General features: G+C 43.1%; 1 protein-coding gene across 1 annotated transcript; it reads left to right on the top strand.

Moving 5' to 3' along the window:
* Positions 1-7,852: 7,852 nt before the first annotated feature.
* Positions 7,853-16,395, top strand: LOC126068490 (putative butyrophilin subfamily 2 member A3). The gene is made up of 5 exons (XM_049871105.1): positions 7,853-8,023; positions 8,832-8,967; positions 9,150-9,503; positions 10,124-10,405; positions 15,668-16,395. Exons 2-5 carry the CDS (start codon positions 8,874-8,876, stop codon positions 16,393-16,395), a joined length of 1,458 nt encoding a protein of 485 aa, XP_049727062.1. The 5' UTR covers positions 7,853-8,023; positions 8,832-8,873.
* Positions 16,396-19,446: the final 3,051 nt, after the last annotated feature.

Below are 19,446 nucleotides of genomic sequence, written 5' to 3'. Positions count from 1 at the left end.
CAAATACTTCCTTTCACCAACATAAACGGTGACCATACACATGGACCTCGCCAGATGGAACACACAGAAATCAAACTGACTACATCTGTGGAAAGAGATGATGGAAAAGCTCAATATCATCAGTCAGAACAAGGCCAGGGGCCGACTGTGGAACAGACCATCAATTGCTCATATGCAAGTTCAAGGTGAAACTGCAGAAAATCAGAGCAAGTCCACGAGAGCCAAAATATGACCTTGAATATATCCCACCTGAATTTAGAGCCCATCTCAAGAATAGATTTGACGCATTGAACACTAGTAACTGAAGATCAGACAAGTTGTGGAATGACATCAAGGACATCACCCATGAAGAAAGCAAGAGGTCACTGAAAAGATAGGAAAGGAAGAAAAGACCAAGGTGGATGTCAGAGGAGACTCTGAAACTTGCTCTTCAGCATCGAGCAGCTAAAGCAAAAGGAAGAATTGATGAAGTAAAAGAACTGAACAGAAGATTTCAAAGGGCCTCTTGAGAAGACAAAATAAAGTATTATAACAACATGTGCAAAGACCTGGAGATGGAAAACCAAAAGGGAAGAACACGCTCGGTGTTTCTCAAGCTGAAAGAACTGAATAAAAAATTCAAGCCTCGAGTTGCAATAGTGAAGGATTCCATGGGGAAAATATTAAATGATGCAGGAAGCATCAAAAGAAGATGGAAGGAATACACAGAGTCATTATACCAAAAAGAATTAGTCGATATTCAACCGTTTCAAGAGGTGGCATATGATCAGGAACGGATGGTACTGAAGGAAGAAGTCCAAGCTGCTCTGAAGGCGCTGGCAAAAAACAAGGCTCCAGGAATTGATGGAATATCAATTGAGATGTTTCAACAAACAGATGCAGCGCTGGAGGTGCTCACTTGTCTATGCCAAGAAATATGGAAGACAGCTTCCTGGCCAACTGATTGGAAAAGATCCATATTTATGCCTATTCCCAAGAAAGGTGATCCAACTGAATGTGGAAATTATAGAACAAAATCATTAATATCACATGCAAGCAAAATTCTGCTGAAGATCATTCAAAAATGGCTGCAGCAGTATATCGACAGGGAACTGCCAGAAATTCAGGCTGGTTTCAGAAGAGGACGTGGAACCGGGGGTATCATTGCTGGTGTCAGATGGATCCTGGCTGAAAGCAGAGAATACCAGAAGGATGTTTACCTGTGTTTTATTGATTATGCAAAGGCATTTGACTGTGTGGATCATAACAAACTATGGGTAACGCTGCGAAGAATGGGAATTCCAGAACACTTAATTGTGCTCATGAGGAAACTTTACATAAATCAAGAGGCAGTTGTTCAGACAGAACAAGGGGATACTGATTGGTTTAAAGTCAGGAAAGGTGTGTGCTAGGGTTGTATTCTTTCACCATACCTATTTAATCTGTATGCTGAACAAATAATATGAGAAGCTGAGCTATGTGAAGAAGAACGGGGCATCAAGATTGGAGGAAGACTCATCGACAACCTGCGTTATGCAGATGACACAACCCTGCTTGCTGAAAGTGAAGAGGACTTGAAGCACTTACTATTGAAGATCAAAGACCACAGCCTTCAGTATGGATTACACCTCAACACAAAGAAAACAAGAATCCTCACAACTGGACCAATGAGTGACATCATGATAAACAGAGAAAAGATTGAAGTTGTCAAGGATTTCATTTTACTTGGATCCACAATCAACAGCCATGGAAGCAGCAGCCAAGAAATCAAAAGACGCATTGCGTTGGGCAAACCTGCTGCAAAGGACCTCTTCAAAGTGTTGAAGAGCAAAGATGTCACCCTGAAGACTAAGGTGCGCCTGACCCAAGCCATGGTATTTTCAATCACATCATATGCATGTGAAAGCTGGGCAATGAATAAGGAAGACTGAAGAAGAGTTGATGCCTTTGAATTGTGGTGTTGGCAAAGAATATTGAATATACCATGGAGTGCCAAAAGAAGGAACAAATCTGTCTTGGAAGAAGTACAACCAGAATGCGCCTTAGAAGCAAGGATGGTGAGACTGCGTCTTACATACTTCGAACATGTTGTCAGGAGGGACCAGTCCCTGGAGAAGGACATCATGCTTGGCGGAGCACGGGGTCAGTGGGGAAGAGGAAGACCCTCAACAAGGCGGATTGACACAGTGGCTGCAACAATAAGCTCAAGCGTAACAAAGATTGTGAGGATGGTGCAGGACCGGGCAGTGTTTCGTTCTGTTGTACATAGGGTCGCTATGAGTCGGAACCGACTCGATGGCACCTAACAACAACAACAACACCATCTACTCTAAGTTCCCCCAAGTCTGGCCAACACTTCTTTCTTGAGGATGTCTGGGCTCCTCCATGCCTCCATCTATAAATCTATGCCTATATCCTGTCTATCTATTTGTCTGTCTCTATGGCTTTAAAAAAAAAAAAAAATTTTTTTTATGGCTTTACCTATGCTGGATATTTTGTATAACTGGTGGTATCACACAATATGTGACCTTTGGTGTCCACTTTACCCATATTCTCCTTGCCTTTGAGCTTCAACAGAGCCTATCCCTACAGGGTCACTATGAGTTGGAATCTACTCCATGGCAAAGGGTTTTGCGATTTTTTTTTTTTTGGTATATCAGAAGGAGCCCTGGTTGCACAATGGTTAAGCACATGGCTACTGACTGAATGATTGGCCTTCCAAACCTACCCAAATGTTCAGCAGGAGAAAAGACCTGGTGATGTGCACCCTTAAAGAAGTCAAAAATTGACTCAATGGCACTTAACAACATTAGCGTCTCTATCTCAGGATCTCTGGGTAGTGCAAATTGTTTGAGTTCAACTACTAACCCTAAGGTTGGTGGTTTGAATCCACCCAGTGGCACTGTGGAAGAAAGACCTGGGATCTATTTCCCTAAAATCACAGCCATTGAAAACCCTATGAAGTGCATTCTACTCTGACACACATGGGAACACTATGAGTTTTAATTGACTCAATGGCAATGAGTTTCTTTTTGTTTTATCCCTATCTCAGTTTAAACATTCTGACTAAGGAGAATCAGAGGTGGGTGTGTCTCCCACGTGTCTCTCCTGGCTCTTCCTGCTTCAGCTAAAACATCCTGCGTCATGCATTAGCTGAAGAGAACCACCTTGTCTAGGTGACCCACCTGTTGACTTGGAGGCCTATACCTCCTTCAGGATGGCTTTCTAGTTCATAGTTAATTCTGATCCACTTCTCTGAATATTCATAGCACTTTGTCATTCTCTTACAGCAATATCACATCCTGCTTTTTATTACAGTTCACTCTGTTAATTTTATTTAGGTATTCTCTGCTTGATTGTTAAAGCCTAAGACCTGACCTTCTCAAACGTGTATCTTAGTTGAGTTTCAGGTGATGTAATTATCTGGTTAAAGCAATTTATGGTAAGATGTAAAGAAATAATAGGCTTAATCCCTGTATGTTGACAGTTGGAAGGAGGAACACTTGCTTACCAAAAAGAAACTCCACCTAGGGAGGAATGTGGGAGAGAATTTGAGTTTGGGGTTTGGTAGTATTAGCCCCTGGATGAGCATTCCCCCTGACTCCACCATAGCACACCTCTCAAGACTAAACAGTAAAGTGGAAAGAAGACACTCTTAGCTTCCATTTCCCAGAAGAAGAATTGATTTTGATCTTGTCAGTTTGTCTTACTGCGGGGGCTTGCCTGTTGCTGTCATGCTGGAAGCTATGCCACCGGTATTCAGATACCACCAGGGTCACCTATGGCAGATAGGTTTCAGATGAGCTTCCAGACTAAGTCAGACTAAGACAGACTAGGAAGAAGGACCCAGTAGTCAACTTCTGAAAAGAATTAGCCAGTGAAAACCTTATGAGTAGCAGCAGCAGAACATTGATATAGTGCCGGAAGATGAGCCCCTCAGGTTGGAAGGCACTCAAAAGACTACTGGGGAAGAGCTGCTTCCTCAAAATAAAGTTGACCTTAATGATGTGGTTGGAGTCAAGCTTTCAGATGTTCATTTACTGATGTGGCACAACTCAAAATGAGAAGAAACAGCTGCAAATATCCATTAATAACTGGAAAGTGGAATGTACAATGTATGAATCTAGGAAAATTGGAAATCATCAAATATGAAATGGAACACCTAAACATTGATATCCTAGGCATTAGTGAACTGAAATGGACTGGTATTGGCCATTTTGAATCAGGCAATCGTATGGTCTACTATGCGGGAAACGACAAATTAAAGAGGAATGACGTTGCATTCATCATCAAAAAGAACATTTCAGGATCTATCCTGAAGAAAAATGCTGTCAGTGATACGATAATATCCATGCGCCTACAAGGAAGACCAGTTAATACTACTATTATTCAAATTTACACACCAACCACTAAGGCCAAAGATGAGGAAACTGAAGATTTTTACCAACTTCTGCAGTCTGAAATTGATGGAATATGCAATCAAGATGCATTGATAATTACTGGTGATTGGAATGTGAAAGTTGGAAACAAAGAACAAGGATCAGTAGTTGGAAAATATGGCCTTGGTGATAGAAACGATGCCGGAGATTGCATGATAATATTTTGCAAAACCAGAGACTTCTTCACTGCAAATACCTTTTTTCACCAACATAAACGGTGACTGTACACACGGTCCTCACTAGATGGAATACACAGGAATGTAAAGGACTACATCTGCAGAAAGAGACAATGGAAAAGCTCAATATCATCAGTCAGAACAAGGCCAGGGACCGACTGCGGAACAGACCATCAATTGCTCACATGCAAGTTCAAGTTGAAACTGAAAAAAGCTAGAACAAGTTGACAAGAGCCAAAGTACAACTAAGTATATCCCACCTGAATTTAGAGACCACCTCAAGAATAGATGTGACACGTTGAACACTAATGACCAAAGACCAGACGAGTTGTAGAATGACATCAAGGACATCACACATGAAGAAAGCAAGAGGTCATTAAAAAGGCAGGAAAGAAAGAAAAGACCAAAATGGATGTCTGAAACTTGTTCTTTAACGTAGAGCAGCTAAAGCAAAAGGAAGAAATGGTGAAGTAAAAGAACTGAACAGAAGATTTCAAAGGGCAGCTGGAGAAAACAAAGTAAATCATTTTAATGACATGTGCAAAGAGCTGAGGATAGAAAACCAAAAGAGAAGAACATGATCGGCATTTCTCAAGGTGAAAAAAACTGAAGAAAAAATTCAAGCCTCAAGTTGCAATGGTGAAAGATTTTATGGCGAAAATATTAAACGACGCAGGACGCATCTAAAGAAGATGGAAGGAATACACACAGTCATTATACCAAATAACATTGGTTGCTGTTCAACCATTTCAAGAGGCTGAATAGGACCAGGAATCTGTGGTACTGAAGGAAGAAGTCCAAGCTGTGCTGAAGGCATTGGCAAAAAACGAGTCTCCAGGAATTGAAAAAATACCAATTGAGATGTTTCAACAGACGGATGCAGTGCTGGAAGTGCTCACTCATCTATGCCAAGAGATTTGGAAGACAGCTACCTGGCCAACTGACTGGAAGAGATCCATATTTATGCCTATTTCCAAGAAAGGTGATCCAACCAAATGTGGAAATTATCAAACAATATCATTAATATCACAGGCAAGAAAAATTTCCTGAAGACCATTCAAAAGAGGCTACAGCAGTATATCTAAAGAGAACTGCCAGAAATTCAGGCCAGATTCATAAGAGGACATGGAACCAGGGATATCACTGCTGATGTCAGCTGGATCATGGCTGAAAGCAGAGAATACCAGAAAGATGTTTACTTGTGTTTCATTGGCTATGCAAAGGCATTTGACTGTGTGGATCATAACAAATTATGGATAACACTGGGAAGGATGGGAATTCCAGAAAACTTAGTTGTGCCAATGAGGAATTGGTACATAGATCAAGAGGCAGTGGTTCAGATAGAAAAAGGAGATCCTGAGTGGCTTAAAGTCAGGAAAAATGTGTGTCAGGGTTGTATCCTTTCACTATACCTATTCAATCTGTATGCTGAGCAAATAATCCAAGAAGCTGGACTATACGAAAAAGAACACAGCATCAGGATTGAAGGAAGACTCATTAACAACGTGCAGTATGCAGATGACATAACATTCCTTGGTGAAAGTGAAGAGGACTTGAAGCACTTATTGATGAAGATCGAAGACCACAGCCTTCAGTATGGATTACACCTCAATATAAAAAAAAAACGAAAAGCCTCACCACTGGACCAATTAGCAACCTCAGGATAAATGGAGAAAAGATTGAAGTTGTCAAGGATTTCATTTTACTTGGATCCACAATCAACACCCATTGAAGCAGCAGTCAGGGAATCAAAAGGCGCTTTGCATTGAGCAAATCTGCTGCAAGAGACCTCTTTAAAGTGTTGAAAAGCAAAGACGTCACCTTGAAGACTAAGGTGTGCCTGACCCAGGCCATGGTATTTTCAACAGCATCACATGCATGCAAAAGCTGGACAATGAATAAGGAAGACCAAACAAGAATTGAAACCTTTAATTATGGTTGGGGTGAAGAATAATCAATAAACTGCCAAAAGGATGAACAAACCAGTCTTGGAAGAAGTACAACTAGAATGCTCCTTAGAAGTAAAGCTGGCGAGACTGTGTCTTACATAATTTGGACATGTTGTCAGGAAGGATCAGTCCCTGGAGAAGGACCTCATGCTTGGTAAAGTAGAGGGTCAGCGAAAGAGAGGAAGACCCTCAATGAGATGGATTGACACAGTGGCTGCAACAATGGGCTCAAGCATAACAATTGTGAGCATGGCGCAGGACCAGGCAGTATTTTGTTCTGTGGTACATAGGGTGGCTATGGGTTGGAACTGACTCAACAGCACCCAACAACAACAACAGGGCTAATAGGATGGCATCACCTCCCCCTGTCACCAGGAGCTTGCCCTGCCCCTGCCTTCCTGCTATCTGGCCAGGCACAGTGACTTTCCCTGCACACTGGAGCATTAACCTACCACCACTGCAATCTACCACCACCATCTACAACGTTTGCTCTGCTGTGCCTTGTGCTACTTAAACCTTTCCTGTGCATTCTGTCCTATAAATCTCTTCTTCCTCCTTGTCCACCGGTACAGAGAGGGCAAATTGTAGCCCTTAACACGTATCTACTGAATTAAGTCAGACCCAACTTCCCGGAAGAATACCATGCAACCATTTCTATACCTCATTTTCCACCAAACCCCTTTCAGGAAAATAGCCACACTTTTGAGTTAATAAGAGGGAAGAATGGGAGGGGATATGCTTGAGCTAAGCACCTTCCTCAGATGCAAGGAGTCTAGGTGAATGTCCTAAGCCTGGTCTACATGAGGCTTCCAGTCATTTGATTGTGCACACCAAATTCCGAGACCACATAGCCAGAGGGGACAGGCAAGGGAGGGAGAAGGCAGGGGCACTTCTACTACCCACAAGGGTCTGAATTTCTGACATGTGTTTCCTGGGAATGTACTAGAATTAACCGATTTCAACATGATTGTGAAAAACTTTCCCAAGGGACTGGCTCTAGCATGGCCGAGACTGAAGGTCTTTTGATAACCAAGAAGCTTTATCTGAATTCTCCAGCTTCTGCCTTTGGCCTGGATCCTAGCTCTCACAATGCATGTCTCCTCCATGGGGCTCCTGGTGGTGCCTCATGCTGCCTGATAGCCATCCTTCCATGTGGTACACCATTTGGTTTCCATCTATTTGCTTATCTCCTGCTGCCAGTCTTTCATCTCAATCCTCAGAGTGTTCAAAACTGTTCACACCCCTTAAAAACCTTTGCAACTGCCAATACACAGTTGGTTACTTTCGCAAAGGCAGATTCTATAGAAACTGGGGGACTTGGCTGCTCATGTCAGTTTTCTAAGCTCCATTGCAGGCAGTGTGGTTCTCTTGAATTATGTCCCCTCTTTTTTTTTTTTTTTAGAGTGTGCATGAGAACTAAATTGATTCCCTCAAAGTTATCAAGATTTCCCTGGAAAGTGTGCATCTGGATCCAGGCTGGGTGAGTATTCTCTGTTTTAAGGGGCACTTATCTGTGTCTCTGCTTCTCTACACTCAACCCAGCCTCAAGTGCCCGGGCGACCCTGGGCGCTTTCCTAAAAGTCAAGAACAGAATAGCCTTGTCAGAAAGGAACAGATATATTTATGAATAGCATAATTTTTCATTAACATAAATGCCACTTTGTGAGGTTGTGCTGGATAGAATCACCTTTCTACCTATTGCCATTGGGTGGATTCCGACTCATACCTTAGGCCAGCAAAAATAATTCAGAGCACTTGCCCTCTAAACTGAGTTTACAATTAGTAATATAACTCACAGTGTCTTGGAATGACCATCTGCACAAGGAACTCTGGGGAGGTCAATAGGCTTCTGTCCTCCCAACCATACAGGTCCTGTTGGAGACAACAAGAAATAGAAGATTTTAAAGGGATTAGTGAATGTATTTCTGGTTCCTGAAGTTCCTTAATCATGGTTTGAGTTTTCTCCACCAGCATTTTCACATTTCACTACAGTAAAAGGCTGGAGACGAGATAATTACCCTTATATGAGTAGTAAGAAAATGAAGCCCTTTCACACCCAATGATGTCTTCCTGTCACTTTATGGATGAGTTCCTGGGACTTGTAAAAGAAACGTTATATGTGTAACAGAAGGGTAGAAAGGGTCATTGTCTCTCTGTTTCTAGGATAAACAACTTGTTAGAGGCTGTGAGTGAAAAAAAAAGGCATGGTTAAAAACAGCCTTTCTCTTTCAAGGCAATTTTTCCTTTGCTCCCGTTAAGCTTCTGCTGTTGGCTTTCTCTCTCATCAGTGTGGATGTGCTGGCCTGTGTGCCTCTCTGTCCCCAGCAGTGATGACAAAGACATGTTTTCAAGATGCTTTTCTGCCCAGCTGCTTCATCATCCTCATCTTCCTGCAGCTGCTGCCCACTGTTGTACACGGAAATGGTAGGAGAACATTCCCTTCCCAATGCTAGGGGGATGTCCCAGTGTAAGAAGAGACATGCCAAAAGAAAAGTGCAGGATTCAAGGAATACTTAAATCCTCAAAGATGAATGTGGGCATAGGCGGGAGAGTTCCATCTTCTCAGAGGTGGCCTAAACCAGTCTTGTCACATCTGCCTCTTTCAGGAAATGTCACTTTTGATGTCATTGGCCCTAATGAACCTATTCTGGCCATAGTGGGGAAAGGCGCAGATTTACCATGCCACCTGTCCCCCAACATCAGTGCCAAGGACATGGAGTTGAGATGGTACAGGGACAAATTTTCCCCAGCCGTGTATGTGTATGAGAGAGGGAAAAATGCGTCCGGAGAGCAGATGGAAGAGTACCGAGGAAGAACAACGTTTTTGATAGACCACATCGCCAATGGCACAGCGGCAGTGAGGATACACGATGTCACAGTGTTTGATAATGGGACATACCATTGCTATTTCCAAGAAGGCACGTATCATAAGGAAGCCACACTGTGGCTGAAGGTGGCAGGTAAGGTGCTTACTTGCTTGGTCATCTTGTTTCCATGGGAGCCAAAGTGTAAGTTTCTCTACCAACATGTCAGGCCCAGCTGCAGATAGTCAGGTTTATGGCTGAAATTTCTTTTAACGCTTTAGAACTTTTCACAACATATGCTTCCAAGCAAATCCTGGTTTTTTCAAGTGAAGTATTTCTTGGGAAATACAGTTCTCAATGCATGGTTGTGTTTTCTACTTTTTCTTCCCTTCATTTTACCAGTAAGAGGGAGGTGAGGGAGAGAGGCAGGAGAATGAGACAATGAGAGAGAGAGAGAGAGGAGAGTGTTTATGGGATATGGGGAGAAGTTTTCCTTTGTGCTTTGTGCTTTGAAATCAGGCAAACCTTCATTCCAATCTTACTTCTCACAATTACTAATTTAGTGAAATAGGAAATTTATTTAATCTAAACCATTTCCTAAACCTTTTTTTTTTTGTTGTTTTATCTGTGAAATGGGAATATTCCGCATGTAAATATTAAACAGAGTAGTATGTAAAAGGTTCCTAGCACCTATTGGAAATTCTCGATTTTTTTTTTTTCCTTGTAATGGAAGCAGCAATAGCTGGAAAGATTCAAGCCAGTATCTTTCTCTTTAGGACTGGGCTCACAGCCCAGAATCAGATTGAGAGATGACAAGGACAAAGGAGCCCAGGCAGAGTGTACCTCAGCTGGCTGGTACCCTCGGCCCCGGGTGAAGTGGAGAGATTTCAGGGGAAAGGTACTACCTTCTGTGACAAATCTGTCTGTGTCGGCTACAAGTGGGCTCTTTGCTGTCATATCCAACGTGAAGATCACGGACAGGGTTACGGAAGGCCTCTTTTGCTTCATTGTGAACCCCCTTCTCCCTGAGAAGAAAGTGGCTGTGATTCGCCTACCAGGTTAGTATTTTATTCAGTTCTTTCCTTCATTTTCAAAAGCCTGAGTGAGGGCAATCGTGGCCCCGGACATAAGGATCCTCTGAGAGAGCTGCAAGGCCAGGGAGCAGGAGAGAGTGGAGGTGCAGGTCTTTGTTCATGACCTTTCCCACAGAGGCCTGACTTGGGGGGTCCTGGTGAGACACAGAGTTAAGGTGCTTATGACTGAGGTGGATGGGGGTGCCAGAAGAATCTCCAGGAGAGCTGTGCCTTCTCAGGGAACACAAAATATTCACCCCAATATTAACTTTTTAAAAACTTTTATTTTTAAATAATTTCCATCTTACAGAAATTTTGCAAAACGTTGTGCCACCCTTACCCATATTCTCCAATTTTTAACATTTTGCCACATTTGTTTTTAATCATTTCTATCTCCTATCTAAGGAGGCCTGGTCGCATAATGGTTAAAGCTCTTGACTGCTAACCAGAAGCTCAGTGATTCAAACCCACTAGGCACTCCATGGGAAAAAGATGTGACAGCCTGCTTCCGTAAATATTTACAGCCTTGGGAACTGCATGGAGGCAGTTCTGCTATGTCTGATAGGGTTGCTATGAGTTGGAATCAAGTCACTGATGGTGTTTTTTTTTTTTTTTTTTTAATCTACTATCTATCTCCGATATATCTATCAGTCCCTCAGTGATGAAAACTGTTAAGCATTCACCTACTATCCAAAAGGTTGGGGGTTCAAACTCACCCAGAGGAGTATCAGAAGACAGCCCTGGCCATCTGTTTCCAAAAGGTCACAGCCTTGAAAACCTATGGAGCAGTCTACTCTGAGCACATGGGTTCAGACAGGGTCAAAATCAACTGGCAGGCAACTAACAACAATAACAGGTATCTATCAATACCTGTTTATACAAATGCTCACATATTTTTTTCTGAACCATTTCAAAGTAGTTTGTCAATATCATGTCCTGTTACACATTAATCTTTTAGTCTTGCTCCAATATTCTATGCTCATATGACTCCCTGGAATCCCCTTTAGCTTCCTTCTCCAGAAGGTTCTGGTCGGCAGTGTGGAGAATATGCCTGTCCCTAATCCTCATGGCACTGGGAATTGTAGTAGCTGGAGCCATCTGCGTACTCTGGAAAAAGCTAAGGGATGACGTGAGACATCACGAAGAAAAGGAGCACCCGCAGCAAGCTAGCAGTGACAACGGTGGGCAGGGGAAATGGGACATACGTCCTGTGTACGCATGTGTGTGCATGCACATGTGGGTGTGTGTGTGCATGTGTGCATGCGTGCATACATGTTTGTGTGTTTCTGTATTCTCTTGCATTCCAGAGTGCAGAAATGCTCTGTTATATGCCAGTAAGTCACAGCCACATCCTTGTGAAAATCAAGGTTTAGCTGCCCTAAGAGAACTTAGCTCCTTCTTTTTTATTTTCTGAGACCCTAGAAGGAAGGGGCATGGAGAGCCCATAGCAGCGATGGTCCTGAGTGTGGGAGACGCTGAAAGAGCCAGCTCTTCTAAGTCAGAGGGCTCAGGGAAGGCTGTTACCATGGAGAACAGAGAAATCAGTGACTCTTAGCCTCTAGACATGATCTCTTTGGGTGGGACGCATGCAGTGTAAGTAGAAGAGTCTGTCTGTGGAAAGGGCGAGCCAATGATTAGGAAAAGCCTAACTGGTAGAGGATGAGGATGGGGCAAGTGAGAGGAGTAAGGAAGAGCCGGGAAGACTTCATTTGGACACAATCACTTATTGAAGAGCTGAGAAGGAGAGTACATTCATTCATTCATTTATTTAAAGGAGTTATTGAGTGCTTCGTATTCCAGCAACTGGGTATATATTAATAAATAAAATGGATTTGCCTTGTCCTCATGGAGCATATAATCTATTTAGGATGCAAACAATCAACCAGTGATAATGTTTAATTAAAACTGGGATAAATTGGGATAAGAGTATAGGAATGAAATGGGTATGATAATGAAGTTTAACAGGAAAGCACTTACCTAGGGTCATCAAAGTAAGCACTGCTGTAAGGTTGCAGCATTAATGCTGAGAGGTGAAGGATGCAGTAGGCAGTGGAACCCTCCACAGTGACAGGAAGAGCAGGAGAAGAGGACTGTGGTGAGGAAGAGCTGGGAGTGCTGGGGAAGCAGGAAGGAAGACAACCGGCTGAAGAAGATGGGCAAGAGGAAGAGAAGAACCAAATGACACTGGGAAGGCTAGTAGGTGCCAGATCATGCACAGCCTCAAAGGCCATGGTAAGGAATTTGAATTTTATTTAAAGAGCAGTGGAAAACTATTGAGAGGTCTTAAGTAGAGGAGAGATATTACCGGACGAGGAGAGGTGAGCAGATATGAGATGTGTCTTGGAACCAAATGTAGGAAAGCAGAGAAAGAGCAAGGAAGAAAGGAGAATCAAAGATGGTACTCAGGTGAACGAGTAAGTACATAATGATAGTTAGATTTACTGAAAAGGGAAAGATGTGGGATGATGTGAGAAAGGTTTAGGCAAGAGAACTGATAGTTGGTAATTTTGTTGTTCTGTTTTGTATGACCCCTTAAAATTATAACGGGAATCTCTGGGTGGTGCCAATGGTTAACACACTCAAGTGCTAACCAAAAGATTGGAGTTTCAAACCCACCCAGAAGGAAGGCCTGGGGATCTACTTTTGAGAAATCAGCCATGGAAAGCCCTATGGGGCACAGTTCTACTCTCACACACATAGGGTTTCCATGAGTTGGAGTCAACTCGAAAACAAATGGTAAGATTAAGATGTTTTGAGACATCCAAGTGGAGACGTCAAATAAATCATTGAGTAGACAACGCTAGCACTCGCAGTAGGAGTTTGGATAGGAGTTATAAATTTGGGGTTAATTAAATATATATGGTATTTAAAGTTCTGACAATGAATAAGATTTCCAGAAGAAAAGAGGAAAAGGTACAGGACAAGGAAGAAAGATCAACACCTAGTCCTGAAGAACTCCAATACTTAAATGTTAGGCACTACCGGAGGAGCAGGTGAAGGAGACAGAAAAAATGGACAGAGAAGTAGGAGGAACATGAAATTCTTTACCAGTGAAATCAGGAATTAAAATGTGTTGAGGGAGTGGTCAATTGTGTTGGAAGCAGCTGAGAAATGGAGTTACATGAGGGCAGAAAAATGACTCTTGAAATCAGCAAAAAGGTGTTGGTAAGTAGGGGAAGGAGACAGGAGGTCCACAATAGAGGTCCAGAATTGTTGCTTGTTATGCAGAGCTGAAAATTGGTAAGTGGGAATCAGGGAAAGTTTCTTTTTTTTAATGTGTTCTTATTTGTAATTTAAGGTAAGATATTTTTTTTGTATAATAGAATATGTGTGTTGCCTGAAGAGATGATCCAGTATGAACAGCGATTAAGGGTGTAAGGATAAAGAAAATGAGAAAAGGAGAACAATTTTGCAAAGGGGGTGCATATGCGGAGGGCCTGCTGTACTGCAGAAGGAAAAATTGGGGGTGAGGTGGGGCAGGAGGTTTGAGCTGTGTGGAGAGAGTATGGAATAGCAGTCTAACAGCAGGGAAGGTGAGATTACTTTGTGATATAGAAGGATTGCCCAAGCTCTTTTGTTAGATCAGCTGAGGCTCATCCAGCTTTAGGGCTTTGTAATAGACACTGCTGGGGATGGTTGCTAGAGACAGACTATGATGCTTCATAACCAAAGAATCTGTGAAGAAGAGAAGGGAAATTGCAACAGCAGGGAGATGAGGCAGCAGGATCAATGGACATAGGACGTGATAACAGGTAATGAGGAAATCAGGAAGCTGAGAGACAAGGGCATTGAACGGTTCATCCACCTGGATAATGAGGTTGTCAAAAATACTGCGAGGTGTCAGAGTAGAAAGACTAGGAGATGGGCTAATTCTTCAGTGAGGGAAGGAAGGTACCAGAAAGTGAGTTTATGATCATAATGAAGGTGGAAAGTGAGTGAGCCGGATCCACAAGCACAGAGACTCAGTGCACAAGGGGTTGGGGTAAGGAAAACGTGAAGAAATGTTCCAGAAGTAGCAGGAGGAGTGGAGGCTTGAGGGAGAAACAAACAAAGAGCTCTTGCTGGAAAGCAAAGGAGGGCAGGATTTCACCTCAGAAAGGCGATAAAGAGATATTTTGAGAGAAAACTGGGGTTCGATAGCAGTCGAGGGCTAAGGGTTGATAATATCAAGCCATTGGAGATGAGAGTTCGGAAACAGTGAAATAATGGGGACATCTCATTGGCAACTAAGGCAAACAGCAATATGAGGTATGTAGGACTTCAGAACTGAGAATATCTCCTGTGTGTAATCAATTGGTTCTTCTACTGTTGCTCTAAAAATTTCAGTTGTTCAACAGGTGGCTTCCACAGCAGCTGGGCTCTCAGGCCAAACACCATCCTGATCTCATTTAAGGATCCCAAGTGTAGAGAGACTTTTATCTCCAAAGCCACTGTCGGTTTCATGTGGGGGTATAAGGCTCTGAGGAGAGGTGTGGGGGAGAGCAGGCAAGAGGGCATGGACCTGCATGGGCCACAGATCAGAGAACTCCATCGTTATGGCACGACAGGCCTGTGAGGAGGCAGGGCAACAGGGAGGGATTGGGAAGGGTAAAAGTATTTCTTTTAAATGTTGTCTGTTTTGGAGCGTGTTCGTTTCAGCATCTGCTGCTGTGATGAACCTTCTCAGATGAAGCTTTTCCCACAGCCGTGAAATAGCATGCTTGCTCTCCATTTCCTCTCTCTCTGTGTATCTCTGTTTCTGTGTTTCCCTGTCTCTCTCTGTGGCTGCCTGTTTCTTTTTCTCTTTCTCCTCTCTGTTTCTATCTCTGTGTCTGTCTCTCTGACTCTTCTCTGTTTATGTTTCTCTGTCTGTCTCTGCCTCTGTATCACCCTATGTCTGTCTCCGTTACTCTCTCTGTCACTCTCACTTGCACACACACACACACATAACACTAGGACAAGCCTATGAAATAAATATTGTGAGATGAACCAGATCACAAAATGCACTTGGTCATCTGTTGAGTATCCTATTAAAATACCCCTGATTCCCAGCTTTGTGTTATCTTGGCCCTGCTTTGGGATGGGCTGTTTGTATTGGCTCCTGGCACAGAAAATTAGGACAATTAAGGGGTTCCCAGAGACATCTGTGCCTCCACATCCAACAGGAACGAAGGGGCAGGGAGATCTGAAAACAAACCCCAGGTTCCCAAAACTTGCAGGAACTTTGAGGGCCCTAAATCCAAAAGCCTGACCCTTTTGTCTCTACAGGGAGCATATCTCTCGATCCAGACACTGCAAATCCCAAACTTGAACTGTCTAAGGATCTGAAAAGTGTGAGCCGGCTGCTCTACACTCAGGACCTCCCTGACAACCCCGAGAGATTCAACGAGGACCCTTGCGTTCTGGGCCAGGAGCGATTCACCAGGGGGAAGCACTACTGGGAAGTCAAGGTGGGAAACAGGAAAGCCTGGACCCTAGGTGTTTGCCTTGAGAGTTTAGATCGGAAGGGAAGTATTGCCATGTCACCAAGGCATGGCCTGTGGGCCATGGAGTTTTGCAGAGAAGAACTACGGGCTCTCGCCATCCCAAGGATACACCTCCATCCTTCACAGCCTCTGCAACGGGTGGGCATTTTCCTGGACTATGAAGCCGGAAATATCTCCTTCTATAATGGGGCTGATGGATCCCATGTCTACACGTTCTCTGGAGTCTCTTTCTCGGGCCCCCTGAGGCCTTTCTTTTGCCTGTGGCTACATGACCGTAGCCCCCTGACCATCTGCTCAGGGTCCAGAGAGACAGGGGAGGTTTCTGGCCCTCTGCAGGTCTCTGAACTCCACCAGAAGGCCTCTGTGACTCCTGTTATTGAGAGAGCAGCATCATTCTCAAAGGACAGGGAGCCTCCTCTAAAGAGGCCCATGTTCTCACCCCAATCCAGCCCAGTTCTCTGGAAGAAACACCCCTCTCTTAAATCCCAACTGGATGACATATTAGTTTGACTTTGGGCAAGCTAACAACGCTGTCTTATCTTCATTTTTCTCCTCTGTAAAATGATGACAGAAGTAAGCACACCACTGGGTAATTGTGTAACATGAACTTGAGAACACAGGTAAAGTATTCAGTGCAGCGTCAGGCATGCAGTAGGAGCTCAATACATGCTAGCCTTTCTCCCCACGACCACCTTATCTGACTTATCTTGGCTTCCTCTCTTCCACCCTCACTAGGACAGGCTGGTTCCAGGCCTTTTTAACATCAAGCCAAGGAGCCTAGGACTCATAAGATTGCCTTTGGGTCAGTTGGGGTCCAATTGGGACAGAAAACACCAGTATTTTGACAGAAAGAAAAAACTAGAAATAATTGTTAACAAGGTATTGAAGGACTCAAAAGGCAAAAAGAGAACACTAAGGTATGGTGATGGTGGTGACTACCAGAAGCAGTCTCTAACCCTATGTCTAGGGAATAAAAAAGGAAAGGTTGAAACTCGTAAAACTTAGAAGCCCATAGGAGGAGCCAGAGAGCTGAGATGGGGAGTTGCTCAGCGGGCATGTGCTAGTGGCTCTGACGGACTCCCAGTGGCTGCTTCTGCAGGTGTTGTGAGAACAGCAAAATGGAATCAATTGCTTTGAGAGCAGGGTGGCCCTGACAGGGAAGGGACTGAGACTTTGTTCTCTGGCCTGCATGCTCCTTCTTTTGCCCCATTGCCAAATTAGAGTGGCTGAAGAAGCAGATGTGTTGTTGGTAAATCCCCAGCCTACACAACCAATCAGAGCAGAGGTGGAAAGAGGGTTAGTTTCCTGTGGCTACCACATCAAATTGCCACAAGTGAGGTAGCCTAAAACAACAGAAATTTATTCTCTCACAGTCCTGGAGGCTTAAAATCCAAAAACAAGTTGTCAGCAGAGCTGGTCCCTACTGGGCTCTGAGGGAATATTTATTCCATGTCTCTCTCCCAGCTTCTAGTAGCTCCAGGCAACCCTTGGCATTCCTTGGCTTCTAGCTGCATCACTTCAACCTCTGCCTTTCTCTCTCTATCATCTTCTCTTCTTCTCTCTGTCTTCTCCTTTTGTGTCTCTTATAAGAACACTTTCATTGCATGTAGGGCCCACACAAATAATCCAGGATGGTCTCATCTCAAGATCCTTACCTTAATAACATTTGCAAAGACCCTGTTTCCAAATACGGTCACTTTCACAGCTACTAGGACCTAGGGCTTGGACGTATCTTTTTGGGGGTCACATTTCAGCTCACTACAGTGATTGTAGTGCTCAGAGACAATGACTTAATGACTGGCACATCTTTTACATAGTGCTACCCTCTGCCTCCTCAGTGTGTGAAGAACATGCCCCCTCAAAATGTGAAGAAATACGAAACAGGGACCATTTAGGAATCTGTTACTGTTTGGGGGAAAAAAGTTCCTCATACAAATACAAGGTAGTACATTCTACTAGACAGAGCCCTGGTGGTGCAACAGTTAAGTGCTTGGCTCCTAACCCAAAACTTAGTGATTGGAACCCACCCAACATCTCCACAGAAGAAAGACCTCGTAATCTGCTCCTGCAAAGATTACAACCTAGAAAACTCTATGGACAATTCTACCCTATCGCATGGGGTTGCTATGAGTCAAAATTGACTCAACGGCCCCTCACAACAACAACAACATTTTATAAAAGTACTCTCAATGCTTAGTATTCCAGGAAGCAATAGTAAGGAGAACCTCCCCACTAGCTTAGTTGCTGGGAAATGTCATGCAACGGATGTGGAGCCTGAGTTGGGTTTTGACAGAGAGAAGAACCCTTGCCTTTGGTCATCTCCCTTTCCCACCTCTCTCATCAGCAATCTCAAATTGTCACTCTAAGCTCTTCAAATTACTTACTTCAACCTTACAGCGATGTATTTTTTTTAATTTTCTTCTTTTTTGTCCACTAAGGTAATATTTGTATATAACAAAATTCACCAATTTTAAGCGTACCTTTTGATAAATTTCTGTAATTGTATGCAATCATGTAACCACACCACCATCAAGAGACAGAACATTTAATTACTAAAAAGTCCCCTCAAACCTGTTTGAATTTGATGCCTTCTTCCTATCTCTGCTCCCAAGCAATCACTGGAATTAAATTTTTTTTTTTCTAGTGCATAGTTTTTCATGTTTTACTTCTTTCACTTAACACAGCATTTTTGAAATTCATGAATGTTGTTGCCTGTATTAATGTTTTTTTTTTATCTTATGGTTGAATAGTTTTCCATATACAATTTTTTTTAATCAAATGAATGGACATTTGAATTGCTTTCAGTTGTTGTTATGAATAATGTTGCAATGAGCGTTCACATGCATGTTTCTGTATGGACATACACTTGCATTTCTTTTGAATAAACACCTAGGAATGCAAATTCAGGGTCATATGGTAAGTGTATATTTAATTTTTTAAGAAACTGATGCGGTTTTCCAGAGTGGCTGCACCATTTTGCATTCCCAGCAGTAGCATGCGAAAGTTCTAGTTGTCGTATACCTTAGCCCACACTTGGTGCTGTTATATGGTATTGGTATTTTTTTTTATTTTCACCCATTATAGTGTGTGTGTATTGTTAACTCATTTTGGCTTTAATTTGCATTCTACTGATAACAAGTGTCTTAGTCATCTAGTGCTGATATAACAGAAATACCACAAGTGTGGGGCAGGGCCAAGGTGGCGGAATACTCAGAAGCTTTCTGTGATCCCTCTTACCAAAAAAAAAAAAAAAAAAAAACCTGAAAGAACAAGTGAATCCATTATATATGGCAATCTAGGAGTCCTGAACATTGAAGACAAAGTTGAGGAGTCAGACTGAGTAGCAGGGAGAGGGAGAGACAGTTCAGAAGCAGTGAGGAAGTGCCAGATCTGGATCAGTTGGCACACATGGGCTGAGGTTAAACATTAGCACCCAGGGTGTGTTTTCCATGACAGGAGAAACCTAGTGGCAGATAGTCTGCACAAGCCTCTGGAGCCAGGGTGAAGTGGCACCTGGACCTGTGAAAGTTAGGTGCAAGCCTCTAACCTCTGCACAGGATC

Source organism: Elephas maximus, chromosome 2, assembly GCF_024166365.1.
Source record: "Elephas maximus indicus isolate mEleMax1 chromosome 2, mEleMax1 primary haplotype, whole genome shotgun sequence".
Taxonomy (NCBI): Eukaryota; Metazoa; Chordata; class Mammalia; order Proboscidea; family Elephantidae; genus Elephas; species Elephas maximus.
The sequence above is the reverse complement of the archived record's forward strand: the minus strand, read 5'-3'. Positions and strand labels throughout refer to the sequence as shown.